Genomic DNA, 27,116 nt, shown 5'->3' on the forward strand with positions numbered 1-27,116 from the left:
TGTGTGTGTGTGTGTGTGTGTGCACATAAAGTTATGAACAATACGTAGGGCCCAAGCAAAGTCGAGCTGGACTGCTAGTATATATATATATATATATATATATATATATATATATATATATATATGTGTGTGTGTGTGTGTGTGTGTGTGTGTGTGTGTGTGTGTTAAAACTAAACTCATTCTTACTGGGCATAAACACTTTCTTCATTATAACATGCACGGTGCGTGAATGAAGCTCGATATATGCCGATGTATCGATGTACGTGTTGCATTATATATATATATATATATATATATATATTCGCTGTTTCAAAAACCTAAACAAGTAGCAGAATAATATATAATCCAATTTGTTCGAAACAATTTCTCTATTCTCTATTAGAATTTTGGACCTTTCCCAATGATTTCCCGTCATTGCATTAATTTTTCAGCCTCCTCCAATACCGCCCTTCCATCCATTGAATAATCACACTAAATCTTACAACCCTTCAAAAATATAAACATATTCTTCATTTCTTTAATTAATTGCAGACATTGGCTGCAAAATAATTTTTTGTTTTAAATTAGGGGTTAGAGCTTAATGCCAATATAAGCACTCCGTTATTATTTTCTCATCAGGCATAATGGCCGATGCTAAAGCCAGATTATGCATTTAATTCTTGTGCCATAATTCTGCCTCTCAAATACTCTCAATGTTTTTATTTTTATATTCTAGCCAAGTAAGCTTGAAATGATGATGGGAATAAAAAGTCATCAAATCATCTATCATTATTGTTTTTCTAAAAAAAAAAAATGTTAATCTACTCTATAAAATTAAGTCAGATTTCCAAAGTCAGACCCAAATTGAATTTCATCTTATAGCTTACCAATGTTTGCTCATGTTTACAATATGTACGTTTGAAAGTCGATGACATATTGATGAAGGTTAATTTTTCCGAAATATTACAATATGGATTTGATGCAAGTAAAAACACAATACATGTCAAAAATATAAAAATATATGTATGTACATATATATATATATATATATGTGTGTGTGTGTATGTGTGTGTATGTGTGTGTGTGTGTGTTTGTAAAAATGTAGAAAAAGTCAAGATATTGTAGAATTGGATTTACAATATTTTATTCAAAGCAAGGAAGAATAAGTAAAGGTGAAAGCTTCCGTATTCCATGGAGTTTCAAAGTTAGGCTCTTCTCCTACGAGGAAAAAAATGTTAGCGAAAAGTATGTATAGATAAAAATCGATTTTTGCTGGTTAGCTCATTTTTGAAAACAGTCAAGAGAAAAAGGTTTTTCAAAGAAAATGAAAGTTTATAGGAGAAATGAAAAAGAATACTGAACCACTAATCCAATAATTTTCGTTGCAAATATCCAGTGAATCTGCATAACTTATTTCATCGCCATATATTTTAATTTGCTTTAATTTGTGTTTATCTGTTACACCTTTTCATTATATTGCCTTCTACAAATTTCCAATTTTTATTTATGTATCATGTTATTATCAATAAAATAATATGATTGACTGAAATTTCTTTTAACAATTGTATGCAATTGGTTATCTATATAAATAAAAGCGAAAATGTATGTATGTATGTATGTATGTATGTACGCTTTTCCTCGATGTCCACAAAAGGCTTCTTTCAGAGAAGCGCTCGCTTGGTTCACAACTTCTTAAAACTTTTTATATCATCTATAAATTGTAATATCTCACAGTTAACCACGGAGCCGCCTGTCTATTCAATTTTATTGACTTTCAAACGTTAATTATTCGACATTTCCCGCATCGGCACACGTTATATTCGGTTTTCGGTATAAAAAAAGCGAAACTCGACTCTAATCACTGGCCGAAGGCCGCTTGCCCGTGCGCTCTCCGGGGCCCGGGCGACAAGATCAAAGTGTAGTATCTGTTCCGGCAGATGCTGCAAGCTATGACTAGCAAAGACCAGCTATGACTAGCAAAGACCAGATGTGGGGGCAACCCCACATGCCTGACCTTTAACCAGCTCCCATTTCCCACCTCTCGGGAGCTGGTCCCCCTTTTCCCTTCCCCCTCCCTTCACTCCTCACATTAAAAATCAGCCTTGTGCCTAATTTGCTCGGTGGGGAAGCAAATAAATACTACTGGCCGAAGGCTACACTGGCCTGCGCGCCCTCCGGGGCCCGGGCGACAAGATCAAAGTGTAGTATCTGTTCCGACAGATACTGCAAGCAAAGACCAGATGTGGGGGCAACCCCACATGCCTGACCTTTAACCAGCTCCCATTTCCCACCTCTCGGGAGCTAGTCCCCCTTTTCCCTTCCCCCTCCCTTCACTCCTCACATTAAAAATCGGCCTTGTGCCTAATTTGCTCGGTGGGGGAGCAAATAAATACCCACTGGCCGAAAGCCAGTGGTCTCTAGAGAGCTAAGTAACGTTTGATCAATGTCAACTTCGTCATATCAGATGGTAGCTTTCATTTCGAGACGAGACGCCCCCCCCTAATAAACAGGGAGCGGGGTTTTAAAAACAAACAAACTGATTTAATGACTTCATTAAAAACTGTCCCGCACAAAATGCTAACTGCTGAATAGCTATCGCCGTCACGTCAATGAAAAACGCGTACCTGTTTTTTTTCACACTTTACTATTTTCCAACTGCGCATCGTCAAGGCTTTTTTTCCACGGGCACCTGTTTTTTTTCACACACACCTACAAACACCCGGGCAACGCCAGGTACCCCTCGCTAGTCTATATATATAAAAGCGAAAATGTATGTTCGCTTTTTGTGTATGTCCAAGAAAGGCTTTTTTTAGAGAAGCAGTCGGTCGCCTAACAACTTTTTAAAACTTTTTATATCACATGTAAATCGTAATATCTCACAGTTAACAACGGAGCTCGCCTGTCTATTTAATTAGCTCGACTTTGGGAAGATAAATATTCAACAGTTTTCGCTCGCCGCATGTAGGTTAGGCCTTTTCCTATAATGTTTCCCCTTACCCTCAACGTCTTGGGGGGGGGAGCATTCCCGCACTAAATGAAATGCTACCCCGCAGTCAAAAGTTGACCTCATCAAGTCATTAAAACGTGCACCTGCTAATTTAAGTAATTAAATAAATTCAAACGTGTTTCCTTTAGCATCTTACAGTGGCGCAATGGTTAACGTTGCATGTTTTTTTTTTCCACACTTTAATTTACAACTTTGCCTCAAGGGTTCAGGTTCGATCCTCATACTTACCTACCAAAACATTTTTTTTATTTTAACCACCCCCTGTCCGGAGTTTTGATTTATCCAAAACCACACACACCTCCGAACACCTGAGCAACGCCGGGTACCCCCGCTAGTCTATTATATAAAAGGCAGTTGTCTGTGTGTGTATGTGTGTATGTTTATACACACAAAATTAAAAAAAAAACAAATTAAAAAAAAAAATACAACAAAACAAATGATGACAAAGTTGGTATTTTCTTGATCAGCATTACCCCAGATGAATAAAATCTAAATTTTAGAAAATAAATATTGATTTTTCGACACTAAACTGTCGTAAGTTCGATTCAGTGTGGAGGGGGCGGTTTTACAGTGATAATTAAATGGAAGTAATTCTGATTTTTCAATTAAGGAGTTAATTCCCTTATGCCGAATCATTCACTGAGGAATCAATAAAAAACAAGTTGTGTGTGCATATGTTTGTGTTCAAAGAGAGGAATATGCTGGTCAGGGGAGACAGGGTTGATGTGGCGAGGAAAATGAAACGAGGGAGGGCGAAAAGAGAAAAATAGAGAAAGAGATAGAAATTTTGATAGAAATATGTTGCACCTTTTCCCCTGGCAACACTGGGTAGGTCTGCTAGTATGGAATAAATGTCTAAAAATAAGTCAATTATTAAAATAAAAGGCACGTTTAAAATGTATTTTTGCTATCAAATAAACAATTGCATTTCTTTTCTAAAACATATTTCGAATTATTTTCATGCAAGTTATATAATCATCAACCCTATACCGAGCAGCTAGTATTGCAATGAAAAGATTAATCAAATTTTTTCGGCTACTTTCTTTTGCATGAACAATTACTGTGTAGGATACCTAATACGATGTGCTTTCAATAAATTTCCAGACTTTTGTTTTACAGGCATTTAAAATTGTCATAGATTCTTGAAAATTCAGTATGTTATTGCTATACATCTTATGAGAAAACGGACCAATTTTTATGATTTCAGGTTCAAATGAACGGCTACAATAGGAATTGTTATACACCCTACTAAAGCCTGATTGTCACAGCTGGTGAATTTCAAATATGCAATATGGCGTGAGGACACTTTACAAGAATGATACCCCAAAAATTCTGTTTTAAACTTGGAAAAAATGCCACAGAAACGTATGGAATGCTTCAGACTGCTTTTGGACCATCTTCCCTGAATCGAGCATCAGATTTTGAGTGGCATAAGAGATTCAAGGAAGGCAGGGAGTCTGTGAAGGACCATGAGAGATCTGGAAGAATTAAAGAAGTCAGAACACCAGAGTTGATTGGCCAAATAAAGAATTTCATGGATAAGGACCGTTGTATGTCTATAGAGACAATAAGTGCACAGTTTGATGTCAGTGTGGGAACTGTACACACAATTATTCATGAAGAACTGAAGATGCGGAAGATTTGCACAGAGTTTGTTCCAAGAGTGCTCCATCCTTGTCGCAGACTATTTGACCAAGATGGGCATCAAGACAGTTCCTCACCCTCCCTATAGTCCAGACTTTGCTCCCTGTGACTTTTTGTTATTCTCCAAGATGAAGGAAGACTCTAGAGGATGTTGTTCTGAGACAAATGGGGAGATAAAAGAAGCTGTGACAAATGAAGAAATCATTTGTAAGACAGAATACAGCAGATCAATACTCATTAGAGTTCACGACAGACAGTAAAGTTCTTCGGCTACTTAATGCGGGTGGACGGCTTGGAAAAAAAGCTTAATGTTAGGAAAAATCGCCAGTAAAAAGAGCAGAGGAAGACAACGAGCAAAATTCACTGGCCGTCTGAACAGAGTCACTGGAAACACGACTGTAGGTCTCATCAGAAAGGCCGAATTCAGAGGAGACTAGAGAGCCATGATCATTGATGTCTGCAATGATAGACCTAATACCTAAAGAAGAAGGTGCATAATACTATTTTTATACAAAACCTAAAGCCTAAACAATGAAAAGGTTTTTTTTAACCTTCTTGCTTTTCTGTCACTTTATTATGACTATGATTTTTTTTCTATTGGCTTGCTTGTTTGTTTTTGTTTTACAGCATATCACACCTTTTCAGGTTATTTAATGCCGAATCCAGTGATTTTTGAAGAACAATTTCTTAATATAGTATATATTTTTTTGTTTTTTTAAGTCGGTTTCTATTTAACCCATAGTTGGGACCCTAACAGGTACTACCACTCTGGGTCAGAGTGGGCCTGAGAGCAATGGCAATTAAAGGGTGGCTCCACACTCCCCAAAGCCCGCAAGCTGGGGCCTCACCATCGAATATAGTTTAAGGTCATATCCAGGACATTTTTGTATTGGAGTAGGGAGTAAATGGAAAAATGCATAAAGCCGATGCAGGTCAATGATGAAGGAAAGGTTGAGGATGACTTAAAAGATGAAAATAAAAAGTCATCGAATCATTTATCATTATTATTATATGACCTGAAATAAAAAAAATTATTCTTTTTACTAATGAGTTACCATTTATCAAGGCGATAAGCCACTCGAGTATAAAGGTTATTGAGATGAGAGGTTCTCAATTGAATGATGAAGAGTATTATTAAAGGATGTAAAATGAATGTTTTCATCTTGAATGTTATTTTCATAACGTTTTCATCAAAGTAACCTCTGACCTTTCTCCAGATGAATCTTTCTGTCAAACACAAGGGCCCGTGGCATAGTGGGTAAAGTACTTGTTTAAACTCAGTTCTAAGTTATACTCTTACGGAGGTTGAAGGTTCAATCCTGAGTACAAGCAACACTCAAAATAAAATTGCAAATTACTCGACACTTTTACCCACTCATGGCTTACAGAACAAGAGCATGCTACCCCCATGGATTAAATAAACGATTCTGTTTGAAATTTTGTGCAGATTCCTGAGTTCGACAGAAGGATTACGGGATTCTACAAGATACACCTTAAGAATGTCGGAGGTTACATCGTCTGAAACGTTGTGAAAATAACACTGAAGATGTGAACAGTAGTCGGATGAATCAAAATAATACAAATAATTAATCATCATCTCAAAAAATTCAGAAACGAAATCAGCAAAAAGGTTTGATGTCTTATAGTTTATTACAATGAGGAATATTTATGGAAATTGGATTTGAAACCATTTTGTAGTAGGAAAGCAGACCCGCGGTAATGAGTTCCATTAATGAGAAGTTCTTGAAAACAACACTCTTCATAAAAATTCAGTCTGAGTGACACTAAAGATGTGGAAGAAGAAAAGAAAGTTCTTTACACTTGTGATAGAAAGATGAGTTTTTGAGGTGAATAGCAGGCCAAGATCAAAGTGTAGTTTCTGTTCTAATGCTAGACTTCAATTTCTTGTTCTCTGTCAGTGGTTTTTCAGTCACTTTATGACTTTTTTGTATAGGAGTACCTATTTATTTTGCCTTCCTACGAGATAGAGTTAGACACCAGGGTCGTTTTTTAATGTGGAGAAATCCTTCACGACTGAGACAATTTAAAATTTTCATTCCTTTTCTCCACATTAAAAAACGACCCTGGTGTCTAACTCTATTTCGTAGGAAGGCAAAATAAATAGGTACTCCTATACAAAAATGTCATAAAGTGACTGAAAAATCAAAAAAGTTAAAAAGGACTTTTTTATTATCTAGGACTTTAAGATATGCAGCATAATCCTGTTGGCACAACGGTTCCCGTCAGATCACGGAAGTTAAGCAACGTTGAGCCTGGTCAATACTAAGCTGGATGACCATTTGGGAATTCTAAGTGCATATGTACTCTCCATTTACCTTAGCTTTGTTTCCAGTCAGTCTTGGACTTCTCCTTTCCACTGGATCTAAGTAGCACCGATTCAGAAAAGTTGTGGTTGGTGATTATGTAACCCTAGCCTCACAATTACATGTATGCCTTTGCTTACAGGGGTGTCCATAGTTCTTTGAGACTGAACGAATCTTAGGTAAGCATTTTTTTCCATAGAAATTATGAGTAGAGAAAAACTAGCAACAAGAGCAGAACAAATCCACTAGATTGCGAAGTCGATTTTGTGTTAAAATATGAAAGAGTGCTAAGTGCACGCCCGCATATGTGGCAACAGTAATCCATCTTAAAAAGCCAGCCAGCGGCGCTAACTCTAGACGAGTTAAACAGGCTTCCCCCAAAGGAAGAAGTGTTAAGGGAATATTAAATTCACAGACGCTCTCCAGTTGCATGTATATCTTGGTCAGGAGAGATGACGATGTTACGTTTTTTTTTTTTTTTTTGCAGGAACGTGTCAACATCCTCTGACATACAAGGCCTGATATTCCAAAAAAGTCATCCATCTGAAAATGGCCAAACTCAACGTTGCTTAACTCCAATGAGAACTAGTATGTCAACGCGATTTTGTTGTATATCTACTCCATCTTAGGAATTATCTGGCTCTTATTAGTAGAATACGCAGGAAAAGAAGATTTTATGGCATTAGCGTTAGGCTTACGTTTAGGATTAGTGTATTTTTAGAGGTTAGCGTTGGAGTTAGTGAATTTGTAGGGATTAAGGTTAGAGTTAGGGTTAACGGATTTTTAGGGTTAGAGTTATGGTTAGTGGATTTTTAAGAGTTAGGATTAAATTTAGGGTTAGCAGATATTAGGGGGTAGTGTTAGAGTTAGGTTTAGTAGATTTTAGGGATTATGGTTAGGGTTAGTGGGATTCTAGTGCTGAGAAGTATTTACAACTGATCGTTACTATATTATTGTTGAAATATTTAAAGATAGAGTTGTGTCTGGCACCGAGCAAATAAAAGCTGAAGAAATACAACAGTCGAAACGTTATGAAAATAACGCGAAGCAGGTTGAAAACAATATCCCAAAACATGTCAATAATAAGAATTTGAACAAAACGATTTTTTTTATCTTTTAGAAATAAACCAAAACAAATGACGACAGAAACATTGAACAGATGGATATTTTCAGAATAATTCTAAAGTTATTTTTTTTACTTCTTTATTTATTCATGTATTTTCTTTCCTTGTTGGTTGAATATGTTTTCTTTGTCAAGCAATTTTCTGTTATGTATTTTGCGACTAAGAAAATCGTTTTTATTGTTTGTGTTTTTGGTGCTGTTATTGGATTATCTTTCTGTAGATTGACTTCAAGAAATTTAAAATAAAAAGAAAAAAGACGATATGCTAATGTGGAATTTTGCGGCTGACAGAAATATCCCGCTGATGTTTTGAAAAAAAAATTAAAAAAAAAAACAAACATTGTTGGAAAAACATTGAAAGATGCGAGAGATTTATCTGAGAAATAATTGGAAGTAAAAAGTCATGGAAGTAGAGGGAGGAGGAGGAAGAGGAGGAGGAGGAGGGGGAAGATGGACGAGGAAGCAATTTTCGAAAAGAATAAAAATAGAATGAGAACCAATGGTGAAGGACAAAAAAGAATTAAGAAATGCGAAGTGAATTAAGACAGAAGAAAAATTAACAAGTGAGAACTGCAGAAGAATGAATGAAGTGTGAAAGAATAATTTAGAAGAAAATGAGAATGAAAGCAGAAATAAAATACGAAAAGGATTAAAAGAATTAAAAACTGAATGAGAATGAAAAAACTGAATAGTTGAGAACTGCATAAGAATGAGAAGTGATAATTGAGAACTGCATAAGAATGAGAAGTGATAATTGAGAACTGCATAAGAATGAGAAGTGATAATTGAGAACTGCATAAGAATGAGAAGTGATAATTAAGAACTGCATAAGAATGAGAGAAGTGATAATTAAGAACTGCATAAGAATGAGAAAATGTGATAATTGAGAACTGCATAAAAATGAGAAAATGTGATAATTGAGAACTGCATAAAAATGAGAAAATGTGATAATTGAGAACTGCATAAGAATGAGAAGTGATAATTGAGTACTGCATAAGAATGAGAAAATGTGATAATTGAGAACTGCATAAGAATGAGAAAATGTGAGGATAGAGTACTGCATAATAATGAGAAAATGTGATAATTGAGAACTGCATAAGAATGAGAAAATGTGATAATTGAGAACTGCATAAAAATGAGAAAATGTGATAATAGAGAACTGCATAATAATGAGAAAAGCGATAAGAGAGAACTGCATAATAATGAGAAAAGTGATAATTGAGAACTGCATAAGAATGAGAAAATGTGATAATAGAGAACTGCATAAGAATGAGAAGTGATAATTGAGAACTGCATAAGAATGAGAAAAGTGATAATTGAGAACTGTATAAGAATGAGAAAATGTGATAATTGAGAACTGCATAAGAATGAGAGAAGTGATAAGAGAGAACTGCATAATAATGAGAAAATGTGATAATTGAGAACTGTATAATGATGAGAAAATGTGATAATTGAGAACTGCATAAGAATGAGAAAATGTGATAATAGAGAACTGCATAATAATGAGAGAAGTGATGAGAGAGAACTGCATAAGAATGAGAGAAGTGATAATTAAGAACTGCAGAGGAATGAGAGAAGTGATAATTGAGAACTGCATAAGAATGAGAAAATGTGATAATTGAGAACTGCATAAAAATGAGAAAATGTGATAATTGAGAACTGCATAAAAATGAGAAAATGTGATAATTGAGAACTGCATAAGAATGAGAGAAGTGATAAGAGAGAACTGCATAATAATGAGAAAAGTGATAATTGAGAACTGCATAAGAATGAGAAAATGTGATGATAGAGAACTGCATAATAATGAGAAAATGTGATAATTGAGAACTGCATAGGAATGAGAAAATGTGATAATTGAGAACTGCATAAAAATGAGAAAATGTGATAATAGAGAACTGCATAATAATGAGAAAAGTGATAAGAGAGAACTGCATAATAATGAGAAAAGTGATAATTGAGAACTGCAAAAGAATGAGAAAATGTGATAATAGAGAACTGCATAAGAATGAGAAGTGATAATTGAGAACTGCATAAGAATGAGAAAAGTGACAATTGAGAACTGTATAAGAATGAGAGAAGTGATAAGAGAGAACTGCATAATAATGAGAAAATATGATAATTGAGAACTGTATAATGATGAGAAAATGTGATAATTGAGAACTGCATAAGAATGAGAAAATGTGATAATAGAGAACTGCATAATAATGAGAGAAGTGATAAGAGAGAACTGCATAAGAATGAGAGAAGTGATAATTAAGAACTGCATAAGAATGAGAGAAGTGATAATTGAGAACTTCATAAGAATGAGAAAACGTGATAATTGAGAACTGCATAAAAATGGGACAATGTGATAATTGAGAACTGCAAAAGAATGAGAGAAGTGATAAGAGAGAACTGCATAATAATGAGAAAAGTGATAATTGGGAACTGCATAAGAATGAGAATATGTGATAATTGAGAACTGCATAAGAATGAGAGAAGTGATAAGAGAGAACTGCATAAGAATGAGAAGTGATAATAGAGAACTGCATAAGAATGAGAAGTGATAATTGAGAACTGCATAAGAATGAGAAAAGTGAAAATTGAGAACTGCATAAGAATGAGAAGTGATAATTGAGAACTACATAAGTATAAGAGAAGTGATCATTAAGAACTGCATAAGAATGAGAAAATGTGATAATTGAGAACTGCATAAGAATGAGAAAATGTGATAATTGAGAACTGCATAAGAATGAGAAGTGATAATTGAGAACTGCATAAGAATGAGAAGTGATAATTGAGAACTGCATAAGAATGAGAAGTGATAATTGAGAACTGCATAAGAATGAGAGACGTGATAATTGAGAACTGCATAAGAATGAGAAGTGATAATTGAGAACTGCATAAGAATGAGAAGTGATAATTGAGAACTGAATAAGAATGAGAGAAGTGATAATTAAGAACTGCATAAGAATGAGAAGTGATAATTGAGAACTGCATAAGAATGAGAAGTGATAATTGAGAACTGCATAGGAGAAAAAGTGCTAATTGAGAACTGCATAAGAATGAGAAGTGATAATTGAGAACTGCATAAGTATGAGAGAAGTGATCATTAAGAACTGCATAAGAATGAGGAAATGTGATAATTGAGACCTGCATAAGAATGAGAAGTGATAATTGAGAACTGCATAAGAATGAGAAAATGTGATAATTGAGAACTGCATAAGAATGAGAAGTGATAATTGAGAACTGCATAAGAATGAGAAGTGATAATTGAGAACTTCATAAGAATGAGAAAATGTGATGATTGAGAACGGCATAAGAATGAGAAGTGATAATTGAGAACTGCATAAGAATGAGAAGTGATAATTGAGAACTGCATAAGTATGAGAGAAGTGATCATTAAGAACTGCATAAGAATGAGAAAATGTGATAATTGAGAACTGCATAAGAATGAGAAGTGATAATTGAGAACTGCATAAGAATGAGAAAATGTGATAAGAGAGAACTGCATAATAATGAGAGAAGTGATAATTGAGAACTGCATAAGAATGAGAAGTGATAATTGAGAACTGCATAAGAATGAGAAAATGTGATGATTGAGAACGGCATAAGAATGAGAAGTGATAATTGAGAAATGCATAAGAATGAGAAGTGATAATTGAGAACTGCACAAGAATGAGAAGTGATAATTGAGAACTGCATAAGAATGAGAAGTGATAATTGAGAACTGCGTAAGGATGAGAAGTGATAATTGAGAACTGCATAAGAATGAGAAGTGATAATTGAGAACTGCATAAGAATGAGAGAAGTGATCATTAAGAACTGCATAAGAATGAGAAAATGTGATAATTGAGAACTGCATAAGAATGAGAAGTGATAATTGAGAACTGCATAAGAATGAGAAGTGATAATTGAGAACTGCATATGAATGAGAAAATGTGATGATTGAGAACTGCATAAGAATGAGAAGTGATAATTGAGAACTGCATAGGAATGAGAAAATGTGATAAGAGAGAACTGCATAATAATGAGAGAAGTGATAATTGAGAACTGCATAAGAATGAGAAGTGATAATTGAGAACTGCATAAGAATGAGAAAATGTGATGATTGAGAACGGCATAAGAATGAGAAGTGATAATTGAGAACTGCATAAGAATGAGAAGTGATAATTGAGAACTGCATAAGAATGAGAAGTGATAATTGAGAACTGCATAAGAATGAGAAGTGATAATTGAGAACTGCATAAGAATGAGAAAATGTGATAATTGAGAACTGCATAAGAATGAGAAGTGATAATTGAGAACTGCATAAGAATGAGAGAAACAGTGAGTAAAAATGAGAGAAACAGTGGGAATTGAGAACTTAACAAGGATGAGAGAAGTGAAAATTAAGAACTGAATAAGGATGAGAGATGTGAAAATTAAGAACTGAATAAGGATGAAGGCAGAAAAAAATCGAATAATTTCGGAAATCATAAACGAAAAAGAAAAATAATATATGGTGAACTTGATAGAACGAAAGAATTTGCAAATAATTTAATGTAAACAAGTGAAGTATGCATGGTCCCCCGTGAGTGCACAGTGAACGAGACATAAAAGAATGACTAAGTTCAGCTTTGCCCCCCACCCCATTTGCCACAAAAGTCCCCAGGGGACGTCAAATCCTGGTGAAAATGAACAAACGATGCAGTTTTAGGCCTTAACATATGTAAATTTGAGTTCTGCACTATGCAAAAAAAAAAAGAAATAACTAAGTCCATCATTTTGTCCCCCCCCCATTTAGCCCTGAAAGTTCCCAAAGCCTTAACATATTTAAATCTGAGGTCAGCACTATGCAAAACTGCTAAATAGACATAGAAAATTTTGGACAAATATGGTGTAATAGTCCCAAAAAAATGAGTGTTTTTATTAGCCCTAAAAGAGCCCCTGGGGCACACACAAGAGTTATCGCAAAGTATAGACAAACAAAATTATATAGAAATCAGTTAGTTACAACTTTTTAAAAAGTTTTATAAAAAACACATAATTTTTTTTTTAATAAGCACAAAAGTGTCAATTTTAGCCATTTTAATCTGAAAGGCACACCTCAGGCCACAAGCGGAGTTTTCCTGGAAATCCGTTCTGTTACTTTTTAGTCATAATTTTTAATGTTACTTTTTTTACTCGTATCATATTTAATGTTTGTGCAAATTTCAAAAAATTCCAAGGCATAGTTATTGAGAAAAGTTCGGACAGAAGGACGCACGAATGGAAAAGGGTGATTTTATAGGCCCACTCTCCTTTTGTCGAGGGACGAATAAAAGATGAGTAAAAAATGAATTAGGAAAAATGAAGTGTATCGATGAAGTCATAATATTCATAAACGCAGATGATGATGATGATGATGATGATGATGATGATGATGATGATGATGATGATGATGATGATGAATGTAGATGTCAAAGAAAATAGACGACATAAATAAAAAAGTGAACGAACAATATGAGAATCAGATTAAAAAGAGAAACCAGAAGGAAAACAGGAAATGTTTAAAAACAAAATAGAAAAGAAGAATTTGGAGGAAATAATATAAAAATAAAAAATTAAAAACTGAGGAAAAAGGGAGATTTAGAATATCAAGAAGAAGAAAAAATCCATTGTTTTTATTAATAATATTGTAAAGAGACAGTTTTTGGGGTTTCTTTTACATGAAGGCCACAACTTATCAAGGCCCAGAAGCCACTCGAGGATAAGGGTTATTTTGTGTACAGTAATCAATGGGATAGTGTTGCAGTATTCATTAGTATTGGAGATTTGATAAAGTGTCATTACTTAAGGGGGGCAGTTCATCAGGAATTTGTTTACGTTGGACTTGAAGGCAGACATGTTGAAGTCAGCAGGGAAACAGGCAAGTGGTAGAGAGTACCACAGGCTTGAAGTTCTAAGAAATAAAACTTTGTTCATGGAATCTACGTTTTGATTTAGGCACAGATAAAGAGTGGGGAAAATTTTAGACAGTGGTTTCAGCTAGACAGATGTTTATCGTGAAAGATTGGCGACGGGGGACCAGAGATTGGAGCTCAGACGAGCACCTCCCATGGAAAAAACGAAAAACAAAGATAGAAACTTGTTAATGATATACAAAAAGCTTCTTTTTAAATACGCAAGAATAACTTTTGTTAATATTTTGTTATGTTAAAATGTCGTGTTAATATGATATTCATGTTGTGCTAATATGATATTAATGTTGTGTTAATATCATGATATTAATGTTCTGTTATATAATAAAATTAATATTGTGTTAATATCATAATATTAATGTTAGTTAATATCATAACATTAATGTTGGTTAATATCATAATATTAATGTTGTGTTAATATCATAATATTAATGTTGGTTAATATCATAATATTAATGTTGGATAATATCATAATATAATGGTGTGTTAATATGATAATATTAATGTTATGTTAATATAATAATATCTACGTTGTGTTAATATAATGATATTAATGTTGTGGTAATATCATGATATTAATGTTGTGTTAATATGATAATAATGTTGTGCTAATATCATTATATTAATGTGGTGTTAATATTATAATATTAATGTTTTAATATCATAAAATTAATGTTGTGTTTATATTAGGATATTAATGTTGTGTTAATATCATGATATAAATGTTGTCATATATCATAATATTAATGTTGTGCTAATATCATAATATTAATGTTGTGTTAATATCATAATATTAATGTTGTGTTAATATGATGATATTAATGTTGTGTTAATATATTGATATTAATGTTGTGGAAATATCATAATATTAATGGGGTGTTAATATGTTTATGATGTGTTAATATAATGACATTAACGTTGTGTTAATATCAAAATATTTATGGTGTGTTAATATAATGATATTAATGTTGTGTGAATATCAAAACATTAATGTTGTATTTATATAATGATATTAATGTTGTGTTAATATCATGATATTAATGTTGTGTAAATATCAAAATATTAATGTTGTATTTATATAATTTTATTAATGTTGTGTTAATATTATGATATTAATGTTGTGTTAATATTATGATATTAATGTTGTGTAAATATCAAAATATTAATATTGTATTTATATAATTATATTCATTTTGTGTTAATATCATAATATTGATGTTGTGTTAATATTATGATATTAATTTTGCGTTAATATCAAAATATTAATGATGTGTTAATATTATATTAATGGTGTGTTAATATAATAATATTATGTTGTATTAATATAATAATATTTATGTTGTGTTAATATTATAATATTAATGTTTTTTAATATCGTAAGATTAATTAATATGATATTAATTTGTGTTACTATCATGATATTAATGCTGTGATAATATCATTAATGTTGTCTTAATATGATATTAATGTTGTGTTAATATCATAATATTAATCTTGTGTTAATATCATAATATTAATGTTCTGTTAATATCATAATATTAATGTTGTTTTAATATCAAAATATAAATGATGTGTTTATATTAGGATATTAATGTTGTGTTAATATCATGATATTAATGTTGTCATGTATCATAATATTAATGTTGTGTTAATATCATAATATAAATGTTGTGTTAATATCATAATATTAATTTTGTGTTAATATCATGATATTAATGTTGTGTTAATATCATGATATTAATGTTGTGTTAATATCATTATATTAATGTTGTGTTCAAATCATAATTTATATGTTGTGTTAATATTATGATATCAATGTTATGTTAAAATCATAATATTAATTTTGTGTTAATATAATAATTAAATGTTGTGTTAATAGCATAATATTAATGTTGTGTTAATCTCATCATATTAATGTTGTGTTAATATCATAATATTAATGTTGTGTTAATATAATGATATTAATGTTGTGCTAATATCATAATATTAATTTTGTGGTAATGTCATAATATTAATGTTGTGTTAATATCATAATATTTTTTTGTGTAAATAGGATATAAATTTTGTGTTAATATCATGATATTAATGTTGTGTTTATATCATAATATTAATGTTGTGCTAATATCATAATATTAATGCTGTGTTAATATCATAATATTAATGTTGTGCTAATATCATAATATTAATGTTGTGCTAATATCATAATATTAATATTGTGTTTATATTATTATATTAATATTGTGTTAATATCATAATATTAATATTGTGTTAATATCATAATATTAATGTTGTGTTAATATCATAATATTAATGTTGTGCTAATATCATAATATTAATGTTGTGCTAATATCATAATATTAATTTTGTGCTAATATCATAATATTAATTTTGTGCTAATATCATAATATTAATTTTGTGCTAATTTCATAATATTAATTTTGTGCTAATATCATAATATTAATGTTGTGTATATATGTTGTTAATATGCAAGAATAACTATTAAAAAGTAAGTTTATTTTTATAAATATATGTTGCGTTTTTCTTTTCCTTGTTGTCGATAACGGTAGCATATAACATTACGTTCGAAAACATCATAAAAAAGGTGTTTTTTTTTCATCTAGTGAATATTATTGGTGGGCAGGACTATGTCGCTGAGTAATCTCAGAAATATTTGTGGTATCTTGAATATTTTACATCGATGATGGGACATATAGAAATTGGAAAATCTCCTCCCTCTGTCTGATTCCTTCACAATTATCTGCGTTTGTGTGTAATTATTTCTTAGATGCTCATAAACAGGAGCCTGGCACAATTGACTTTCGGAATACAATCTCATACACAACAAAATCGCGTTGCAGCATCGGTTCTCATTAAATCACTGAAGTGTAGCCTGGCCTGTATCAGATGTATGTAATCTTCCTGTGACTGAGATATGCATTCAGCTGTGGACCGCTTCTGGAAAGGGTCAGCATAGTGATAGGTATTACCGGTTCGTTTTTAGTATAGTTTCATACTATGACTTCATTGATCTATTTCAGTCATATATTTGTTGAAAATTAAATTTCGAAAATACAACAGAAGTAAAAAAAAAAATACAACGGAAATGGAAGTATTTTTTAATACTTCCGGTGTATTTTATAAATCAAAGTTACCGTAAATACTAAATTTAACTGGCCATGGAAGAAGTCGTTAACGATTTGAAATAATTATTTTTCCTCGACTGCTTGCAAACGGGATTATTCTACAGATTTGGATAACACACACTTTTTATTTTTAATTTGGATCTATTTGTCAACATTATAAATCGGACTTCTTATGAGAACATTGACTGTTATGATCATTTTGTCTTGGAAATATCTAATCCCTCCTTATACTTTCATCTGGAATTTTTTATCTTTAATTTTTAATTTACTTTTTTTTCATTTTTCATTTCTTTTCCCCTTTTCATGAACTTTTTTTTTTTTACATTCATGGTTGTATCGTATAATGCTGTTTTAATCATTGCCGGTACCAGCAAATGCATAGCTCTGCTGTAATATTCATTTGCTGTCTTTCCTCTGATGAGAAGAACGTATTTCTTTGAAATTTTAATATTTTCGAACAATAAAATTTAAAAAGCGTTTCCTTTCCTGGTCAGATGAGGTAGGTGTCTCGAAATTGAGATTCCACTGAAACATGTATGCACTTATGTACCCAATAATGTTTGTATAAGAAACAGACTATATATATATATATATATATATATATATATATATATATATATATATATATAATATTTGTAGTCATCGACATACAGTCCTGTTTCGGTGTATCACAACTCATCAGTACCGCTAGACTAGCACCTCTCCCAAGCCGAGGATTGCCGAGGATTGCCGAGGATTGAACCTAGAATCATCGTGTTGACAGTAAGCAGTTCTACCGATCGACCCACGGGAGTGGCGCCCGTAAATTATCTTGTTAAATTACTATTTAAACAAACATTTGTCCACCACTTTTACAGTGCTCTAACCGCTTGTTTATAAACAAATAAATGAGCGTCGTATATATATGTGTGTGTGTGTGTGTGTGTATACATATATATATATATATATATATACACACACACACACACACACACACACATATATATATATATATATATATATATATATATATATATATATATATATATATTGGGACACCCAGGATGGCCGACTTGTAACAACATGGGGATCGAATTTCTTTTCCCCAAACACTAGGTTTATCATGTACAAAATCAACTGATGAGTTGATGAGAATAAGGAAATTTTTATGAACACATAAAATCATTAAATTGTCATCTCATTAACGAAACGGCTGTAATGAAGAAGTCCAAGATGAAATAAACAAAAATTACAAAAAAGGAAAAAATGTAAGTTTTTGAATTTTAGCAAAGTTTTGTACTTTATATATATATATATATATATATATATATATATATATATATATATATATATATATATATATATATATATATATATGTTTACAGAAAGGTTTTAGATGAGACAAGTCATTGGTACCGTCGGTTCCAAACTCGATAATTAGGACCGTTTTAGATACCCATATTAAGCGCTCATCAGGCAACACTCATCACTCTCACTCTCTCTCTCTCTCTCTCTCTCTCTCTCTCTCTCTCTCTCTCTATATATATATATATATATATATATATATATATATATATATATATATATATATATATATATATAAAGTTACTACCAAATTAGTTTCTCTCTCTGGTAAATTTGGTAATAATTATTATTGCAATGTATTAGTTTTTTGTTAATATAAAAATAGTATATATGACTGGTAAGTAATATTTGCTCTCTAATCAAATCCAGGATTGTCTGAGGAGTAAAGTGATGCCATAGATGGCCACATTACAATGCTTCATAGATTGATTGTGGAAGTTGTAGAAAATTCTTTAATTTGGTTGCAAAGTTCTTCATCGTCGTCCATTTTTGAACGCAATTGGCATGTTCAGATTACCATTTACAGCAGTCTTTGGAGAATTCTTGGAAGGAAAAATATTCAATTCCCTTGAAGAATTTCTATTTGCAGAAATATGTTCATGTGAATTCATAAATCTTTATAAATAGATAGTCCCTTGTTGCTGACAAAAGATCAGACACACACACACACACGTACACATACACAAGCACGCATACCCGCGTACACACACACGTACACATACACATACACACACGCACACATACACATACACGCACAGATGCGTACACACATACACATATACACACACATACACGCACACACACACATATATATATATAAAAATACACACATACACACACATACACACACATACATATATATATACATACATATACATATATATATGTATATATATATGTATGTGTGTGTATGTGTGTATATAAATACACACATACACACATACATATACATACATATATATATGCATACTTCTTTTTTTGTTCAATTTTCTCATTATTTTGTTCCATCTGAGTATGGGGTATCCTACCAGATGTTAACATCAAACCACTATCATACATAGTGATATCTTTTAAAGATTCTAATCGTCCCTTTAAGTGCAATTATTTGTATTTATCTTGCACTTGATTTACTGGGTATATTTGCGAGGAAAGTTTAAAAAACTTTTTTCATGAGTCCGGTTTCTTCTATAATTACTGAAATGATGGAGATCTTCCTAAGATTCCAGTTTCTTTTCATGTGGTACATAAGATCTTGGTGTTTCGTTATCTTTTTCTTTTTCAGTTTAAGCTATTATCATTGTGGACACTAACTTCTACAAGGGTTGCTTCTTTCTCTTTCTTGTACCTTATCACTATGGCTTTTTCGAAGTACTTAGCTGCAGAAATTGAATAGTCATAATGAATGGTTTATGACATATTTCCGACTGCTCTTTCTGATATTTGTTCCCATAACTTGCTGCTATATTACAGATAGTCAAGTGGAAATATTTATACACTCCAAAACCTTACAACTAATTATTATTGACATTCATACATTCACGTCCGATAAGTGTATGAATGTATTATGCTGAAATGCTGCGAAACAGTCCGTCTGGAGTTTGGTAGGCAAATTTTTTAAACAAATATATATACGCATACATGAATATATATAGAAAGACGTTTGTGTTTACTATAAGCTTTTTACGCAAATATTATGCAAGTATAAATCATGTAGAATATCTGCATGAATATAATCACACGTAATAGTTAACTAAATATGATCATCCCTAAAGAAAACCGAAAAAAAAAACTAATAGGAATTAATTAAAATGAATTTTAAAAGAATATGAAAATTAACTAGATCTTTTGTAGATGAATGCAATTCTACGACCCATATATAACAAAGCTGTATTTTCTTTTTAAATAAATAGAAAAAAAAGGGTTCTAATATAAATATCAATACACATTAAAAAAAAAATTATATGAGTATATATATATATATATATATATATATATATATATATATATATATATATATATATAAGAGTAGGTAGTTGTTTGCTTGAAGCATTTTTGGTAAAGAAACATATATATATATATTTTTTTTAAAGCCAAAACAATGCGGAGGAAGACCGGAAAAGATGAAGTAAAAAAGAAAAACAAACATATGTAGACGAGTATGGTTGAGTAGAGGAGTGTTTAACCTTTATTTGACTATCATTCTTCACTTCAATGTATAATTATTTATTACCAAGTTGCTGGTATGTCCGGTGGGTGGTGTAGAATTTATATATATATATATATATATATATATATATATATATATATATATATATATATATATAAGTATTTATACTGTTAATTATAACAATATGACCAAATTATATCAATATGTTGGAAAGGCATGTATGATTCTGCATAAAAATCAAAGATGGCGTATATATCATAAAAACGCAATTGCACCTACTCTTCGGAATTTTAGGGATTTACGTAATCATATATATATATATATATATATATATATATATATATATATATATATATATATATATATATGCCCATATTCTTTTCATTTTCTTTCAAAGTTAATGAGTTCTTATCTTCTGATGAGTTAGGGCGGAAAATATTTTTAAAATTACATAATTATATGATTGTTTCTTCACTACGAAACAGGTGCTGTCAAGAATTTTACATTTTAACTTGCTGAAAGAAATTAACGGTAAGGTTAACAACATCTTGGAATTGGAAAATTTGGAATTGTCGTTTATATATATATATATATATATATATATATATATATATATATATATATATATATATATATATATATATACAAAATAAATAGAATAATTTGATTTAGGTCGAGCCGATGGAAACTGGTAGCTAATGGATCTGTGGCACAGTACATAAAAAACATGGAGAATGAGAACATTTTGGAATAATCAATTTCTGCAATGCATGTTTGATTTTCTTTTATCCCGGGCAACTCCATGTGTTTATCTTTGTACAAACGCTAACCATGTTTTTTCGGTATACACGTCATTATGAGTAACAGTAAATGGGTATAAAAATGACGCGTAAAAGAAAAAAGGCTTACCTGGATAGCATTACTGGGATTACCTGGTAATCATATTTATAAAGAATAAATGCATAGGGTGATCAACCACCACCATGAAAAATGGATGAGAGTTCTTGAATTACTAAATAATGAACAGTTGAAGCAGCAGGGTCAGTTGCCATCAGAAAATTAAGAGCAAAAAATTTGGGAAGGAATGATAAGGAAGGAGTTGAGAGAAAGAGGGATAAATAAAGACTTGACCAGAAATAATTTAGAAGTCAATTTCTGAAAGCCGTCCAATACATGCCAGTATGTAAAACATACGTTCAACCGAAGACGACGACGACGACGACGACGACGACGACGACGACGACGACGATGATGAATTCTTTCCATAATCCAACCATATTTCGTACAAATAAACTTCAATCTATGCTTGAAGTGTTAACCATTTCAGTCTAAATTGTCTAACAGTTGTTCTTTTATCATTATTCAATTATATTCAGGGGCATTTTGATAATCGTCTCATCAGTACGAGTTGTGATCTTGCATGGGCTTCATACTCACCGGACTATAGTCCCCTATATTTTTATCTATTGTGTTATCTTATAAAATCATGTCCATCAAAATAATCTTCAAACTATTCCTAAACTGAAGAGATACATCGCAGCCCAAACCAATTGTATTCAGTATGTTTACAAAATGCAGATGTGCGCATTTGAATATTATAATTAGACGGTAAAAAAAAAGATACTGTTGGATATTCACGACTGACACTTGATGGAAAAGTCAGACTGAAATTTGTCTGTATCAAATATAGATTGATTGCAGAAATTATTAATTTTATTAATTTGGATGGGTGGCATTTTAGTTAGGTCAAATATAATAAAGGGTGAATCAAAAAAACCGGCTACTCGAAGTCCGCAGCAAACGTTGTCAGATTAAAAGAAATGGTATTGTTCTGTTTACTAAACCGGATTTCCTGTTTTTTTGTTAAAAATTAAGTAATGAAATTGACGTTAAAGAAAATGTGTAAACGTTTTGTAGACGTTTTTTTATTATTTTTAAATATCTTTGATAAAAAGAAATAATACTTGATTATGATTTGCGTAAAATAATAAATTAAAAAATATTTTAATTATCTAATCAAATATTTCATGACATTATTTGGTTTTCTGATATTTTCATATTAACTTTAATATGTATTGCTTTCAGAGATGTGACAAAATTATTTTTGATGGTTGGTTGGTTGGTTGTTTTTGTTTTACGGCATATCAACCTTTTTCAGGTTATTTAATGCCGAATCTAGTTATTTTGAGGAACGATTTTTAATGGAGTATATTTTTTTTGTAAGTCAGATTCTATTTAACCCATAGTTGGGACCCTAACAGGTACTACCACTCCGGGTCAGAGTGGACCTGGGAGCAATGGCAATTAAAGGGTGGCTCCACACTCCCCAAGGCCCGCAAGGTGGGGCCTCACCATCGGATATAGTTTTAGGTGATATCCAGGACCAAAATTATTTTTGAATAAATAAAATTATATTGTTTCATTGTTTGTCAATTTGTTTTAGTATTATAAAAATATACTATTTTATGAAATATTTATTGATTTCTCTACTTTTTTAAAAGTAAAATAGGATGGTTTTGTATTAATGATATACTTTATTATTAGAGTACATTATTTTTTTTTAAAACAAAACCCTCTAACAAACATAATACAAGCGAATTTCTAGGAAAATGTTGCTGAATTTATTTTTTTTAACTTAATAAACGAAATGTAAAAATCTTTCTAACCGGAAGTTGATATAATGAAATATATTTTTTTAAATAAAAAATGTCTAAAAAGAACTCAATTACTTAATTTTATACAAAAATAGGAAATCCTGTTAAATAAGTCGAACATTTTTATATCAATGCAATTTTTTTATCTAACACCTTTGCTGCGGACTTTGAGTCGCCCGTTATACTGATTCACCAAACAAAGGCTTACCTGGTAATCTGACGACTGTAGCTTCATTCGACGAGAAGAACTTTTTTGCACTCCTTTTGAGTCTTCTTCAGACTCGTGCCCTCTTTTCAAACCCGTGATTATCGTGCTGTGTGCAATGTCGTGGTCGGCGGATGGGGCTGTCGAAACGTCTGGCCATGAGGTCGTCTGGTAAGAAGGACACATCAAATGTCTTTGCTCACCAATACACCGGTTTGACGGATTCAGCCCACTCCGCCGGGCAGCGTTTCTCTTATCATTGCAGCGGATGATGCATATAGACACGGATGCTGTGATGGGTACGGACACCGATACGGACACAAGGACAATAACGATGAGTAAATACAGGTGCACCGTGTCGTCCGATTGAATATAGACGGCGTTTAGCATCTCTGACGTTTTGTTGCTGACAGTAAGCTTGAGGGAAAGCGAGGTGTTTGCTGACCTGACGGGGGTCCCGCTGTCCCTTACAACAAAGTGAAGGTCGTATGAACCAGCATCGTGCGGGGTGACCACCCGTGCAAATGAAAGCAGGCCCGAGTAATGATCAATCATAAACAACTGTTTGCTGTTTCCACCTGTCATCTCGTAGCGTAGGAAGGCATTCTTTTGGCTGTCGATGTCAGATGCTTTGAGAACGGTTATGTTGTTTGTGTGGTATGGGTAGTAGACGATGTCCAAGGTGAAAGGGTTGACACTCGGAAACGTGAAGAATGGGGCATTGTCGTTTTCATCCTTGACATGTACAATGACGTTAACGGAATTATTTAATGAAGGGATTCCGTTGTCCTTTACCATGACCTTGAACTTATAGGTCTGTTGAAATTCATGATCTAAAGACATGACTGTCGAAATCTGGCCATCATCTTTGATGACAAAAGGTAAAAAATGTTTGCTATCTGTTACTAAGGAATACGTTAATTTCCCCCCGGGACCAAAATCTGGATCAGTTGCGTTGATATATCCAACCGTGATCTTCGATTTCTGGTTTTCCTGAATGGAGAATTTGAAGATCTCTTTAGAAAATTGTGGTCGTTCGTCATTAACATCCATCACTTGGATAGAGAACTTGCTCTCGCTGTGCAAGGGAGGTGACCCTTTATCCTGACATACGATTGAGATATCGTGATGGTCCTTTGTCTCCCGATCGACAGGGTTCTTGACGATCACTTTGTATTTATTGGTCCTCAGTTTCTGTAGCTGGAATTTCTCGTGTTGAAGATCACAATTAATCATCCCATTCTTTCCGATATCGTGATCGGTGACCTTCACATAAGCAATGAAACTACCAACTTTGATGTCCTCAGAAATCGTGGTCGTATTCCCGGTCGATACCGATACCAAATTGACATCGATTGTCGGGGCATTGTTCTGCTGGTTGATCACATTTACCAGCACCATAGTGATCGAACTCAACGGCGGGGTCCCAGCATCTGTCGCTTTAACATATAACTTATACGTCAGCTTTTGTCCGGAAGTGAACTTCTTCTGCAGGAAAATCTCCCCAGTCACGGCATTCAGCTTGAAGTGCGTTTTGACGATATCCGAAGTCTGCGAACTGAAATGATACGAGACTTTACCGTTTTTTCCTGAATCCAAATCCACTGCTGATAAGACGGTGATCGGCAAGCTTCCGTCGTCTTCACTGCCAACAGAGACGTTGAAGACGTTCTGTGAGAAAATTGGGATATTATCGTTGACGTCTGTCACGGAGATGAAGACCTCCAAGACGCTCTGCTTTGGCGGTGAACCTCCGTCTTTGGCAATCACCTGGATCATATATGAATCCTTTTCTTCGCGATCGAGCCTTTCTTCCAAGGTCAGACTAAGATCAGATGACCCATCCACACTCTTAGAAACGGACAACGTAAAAGGTTCGTTTACCTTATTTTCTAGTTGATATGTGACCTGCGCATTAAGAATGCCGACATCGCGATCAATCGCATTCGGGATCGATCTCCGCACCCCTTTACTGTCATCCTCTGAAAATTGTATGGTTACCTGCTTATGGGGAAATTCGGGCTGGTGGTCGTTGATGTCTTTGATGACAACCTTGATTTCTAGAATTTTCATAAAGGTTGTTCCTTTTCTCACGGCGACATCAACCATTCTGAAACATTCCATATTGCGTACGCACAACGTCTCGGCATCCAGAATCTGAATGGTCGACAGCCTGCCAGTCTTTTCTGTGACATGAAAAAGCTGCGCGATTCCCTTCACGCTCTGCATTTGACTGAAGGTGATAGGGTTCGATCCCTGATGCGAGATGCTGTCCAGTAGATGGGCATCAACAGCAAGGTTACCCACCAGGGCTCCGGGGTTTTTGCCTTCCTCTATGTAGTAGGTGAGATCAACAGTGAGGCAGGGAACCAGGAGTGTGGTCAGTAGAAGGCCGACACGTGTCCACATGTTTTTTTTTAAAGTCCGGTTCGTTATAGCAAAGGAAAGGGAAGAAGACCAATTTGTTTTTGAACGACTCGAAGAAAATGCAACATAATATCTGCAAAATAAAAGAATACAAAAATAAATAAGAAATGCATGAGATGAATCAATTACATAAATATAAAAATAATTAAACATTTATTCTTATTTATTATGCCTTATGTATTTCCTATTTTATTTAATAATTTCATTTGAGCTTTTAATGAAAAATTAAAATAAATATATCTAGTCTATATATATATATATATATATATATATACATATATATATATATATAGACTAGATATATTTATTTTAATTTTATATATATATATATATAATATATATATATATATATATATATATATATATATATAACATAAAGCTGAATGTCTGTGTGTATGTGTGTGTGTATCTGGTTACGAATAGGTTCCTATATGGTTGACTATTTTTAAAAAAACTGATTACATATAATGGTAGAAGATGTATCGAGACACAGGAATGGGTATGTTTGATCCTGCAGAACGGTGGTTCATTAAAATTGTGGGGTCTGCGTTCGCGCCTGGTCCACAAAGTATGGAAATAAAAAATTTAAAAATTAAAAAAAAAAACGTTTACAAGTGTTTTTGATATGGATGTACATAATAATACTTTGATAAGTATGTTTTAACTTAAATAGGGATGGTATAATTAAATTGTGGGATCTGCGTTCGCGCCTGGCCTCCATAGAATGGAAATAGGCACAAACTTTAATAAAGACTTTTCATATCTATCTGCGTAAGTATACTTTGATAATTATATTTCAGTTTGAAGAAGTATGGTATAATAAAATTATGGGGTGTTCGTTCGCGCCTAACCTCCATAGAATGGAAATATGTCAGAAAGTTTAACAAGGTTTTTTAATATAGATCCACAGAATATTGTGATAGGTGTTTCTGTGTGAACAGGTATGGTCTAATAAATTATGGGGTTTATCTATTTTATTTTTATTTTCATCATATTTTGCTTTGATATACACAAATTCAACCCAAATTTACAACGCTTCCTTTTCATAACCTATCATACTTTCATAAATCAGTCACTTGTAAACGTTTTTTTTTTTTTGAATTTTTGAATTTTTTATTTCCATACTTTGTGGACCAGGCGCGTACGCAGAACCCACAATTTTAATGAATCATCATTAT

At 32.6% G+C, this 27,116-nt stretch overlaps 1 protein-coding gene across 2 annotated transcripts in view; it reads right to left on the reverse strand.

The window, feature by feature from the left end:
• LOC145241978 (protocadherin beta-13-like) overlaps positions 1–27,116 on the reverse strand; it is a 288,775-nt gene that overhangs the window by 55,815 nt on the left and 205,844 nt on the right. For both annotated transcript variants that reach the window (XM_080104850.1, XM_080104849.1), the window contains exon 2: positions 23,515–26,011. In XM_080104850.1, the coding sequence (XP_079960976.1) occupies positions 23,515–25,920 (2,406 nt within the window). In that variant the 5' untranslated portion in view covers positions 25,921–26,011. The remainder of the gene's footprint in view (positions 1–23,514; positions 26,012–27,116) is intronic.

The sequence above is a fragment of the Euprymna scolopes genome, chromosome 21 (assembly GCF_053919585.1).
Source record: "Euprymna scolopes isolate OS-2025 chromosome 21, ASM5391958v1, whole genome shotgun sequence".
NCBI classification, from domain to species: Eukaryota; Metazoa; Mollusca; class Cephalopoda; order Sepiida; family Sepiolidae; genus Euprymna; species Euprymna scolopes.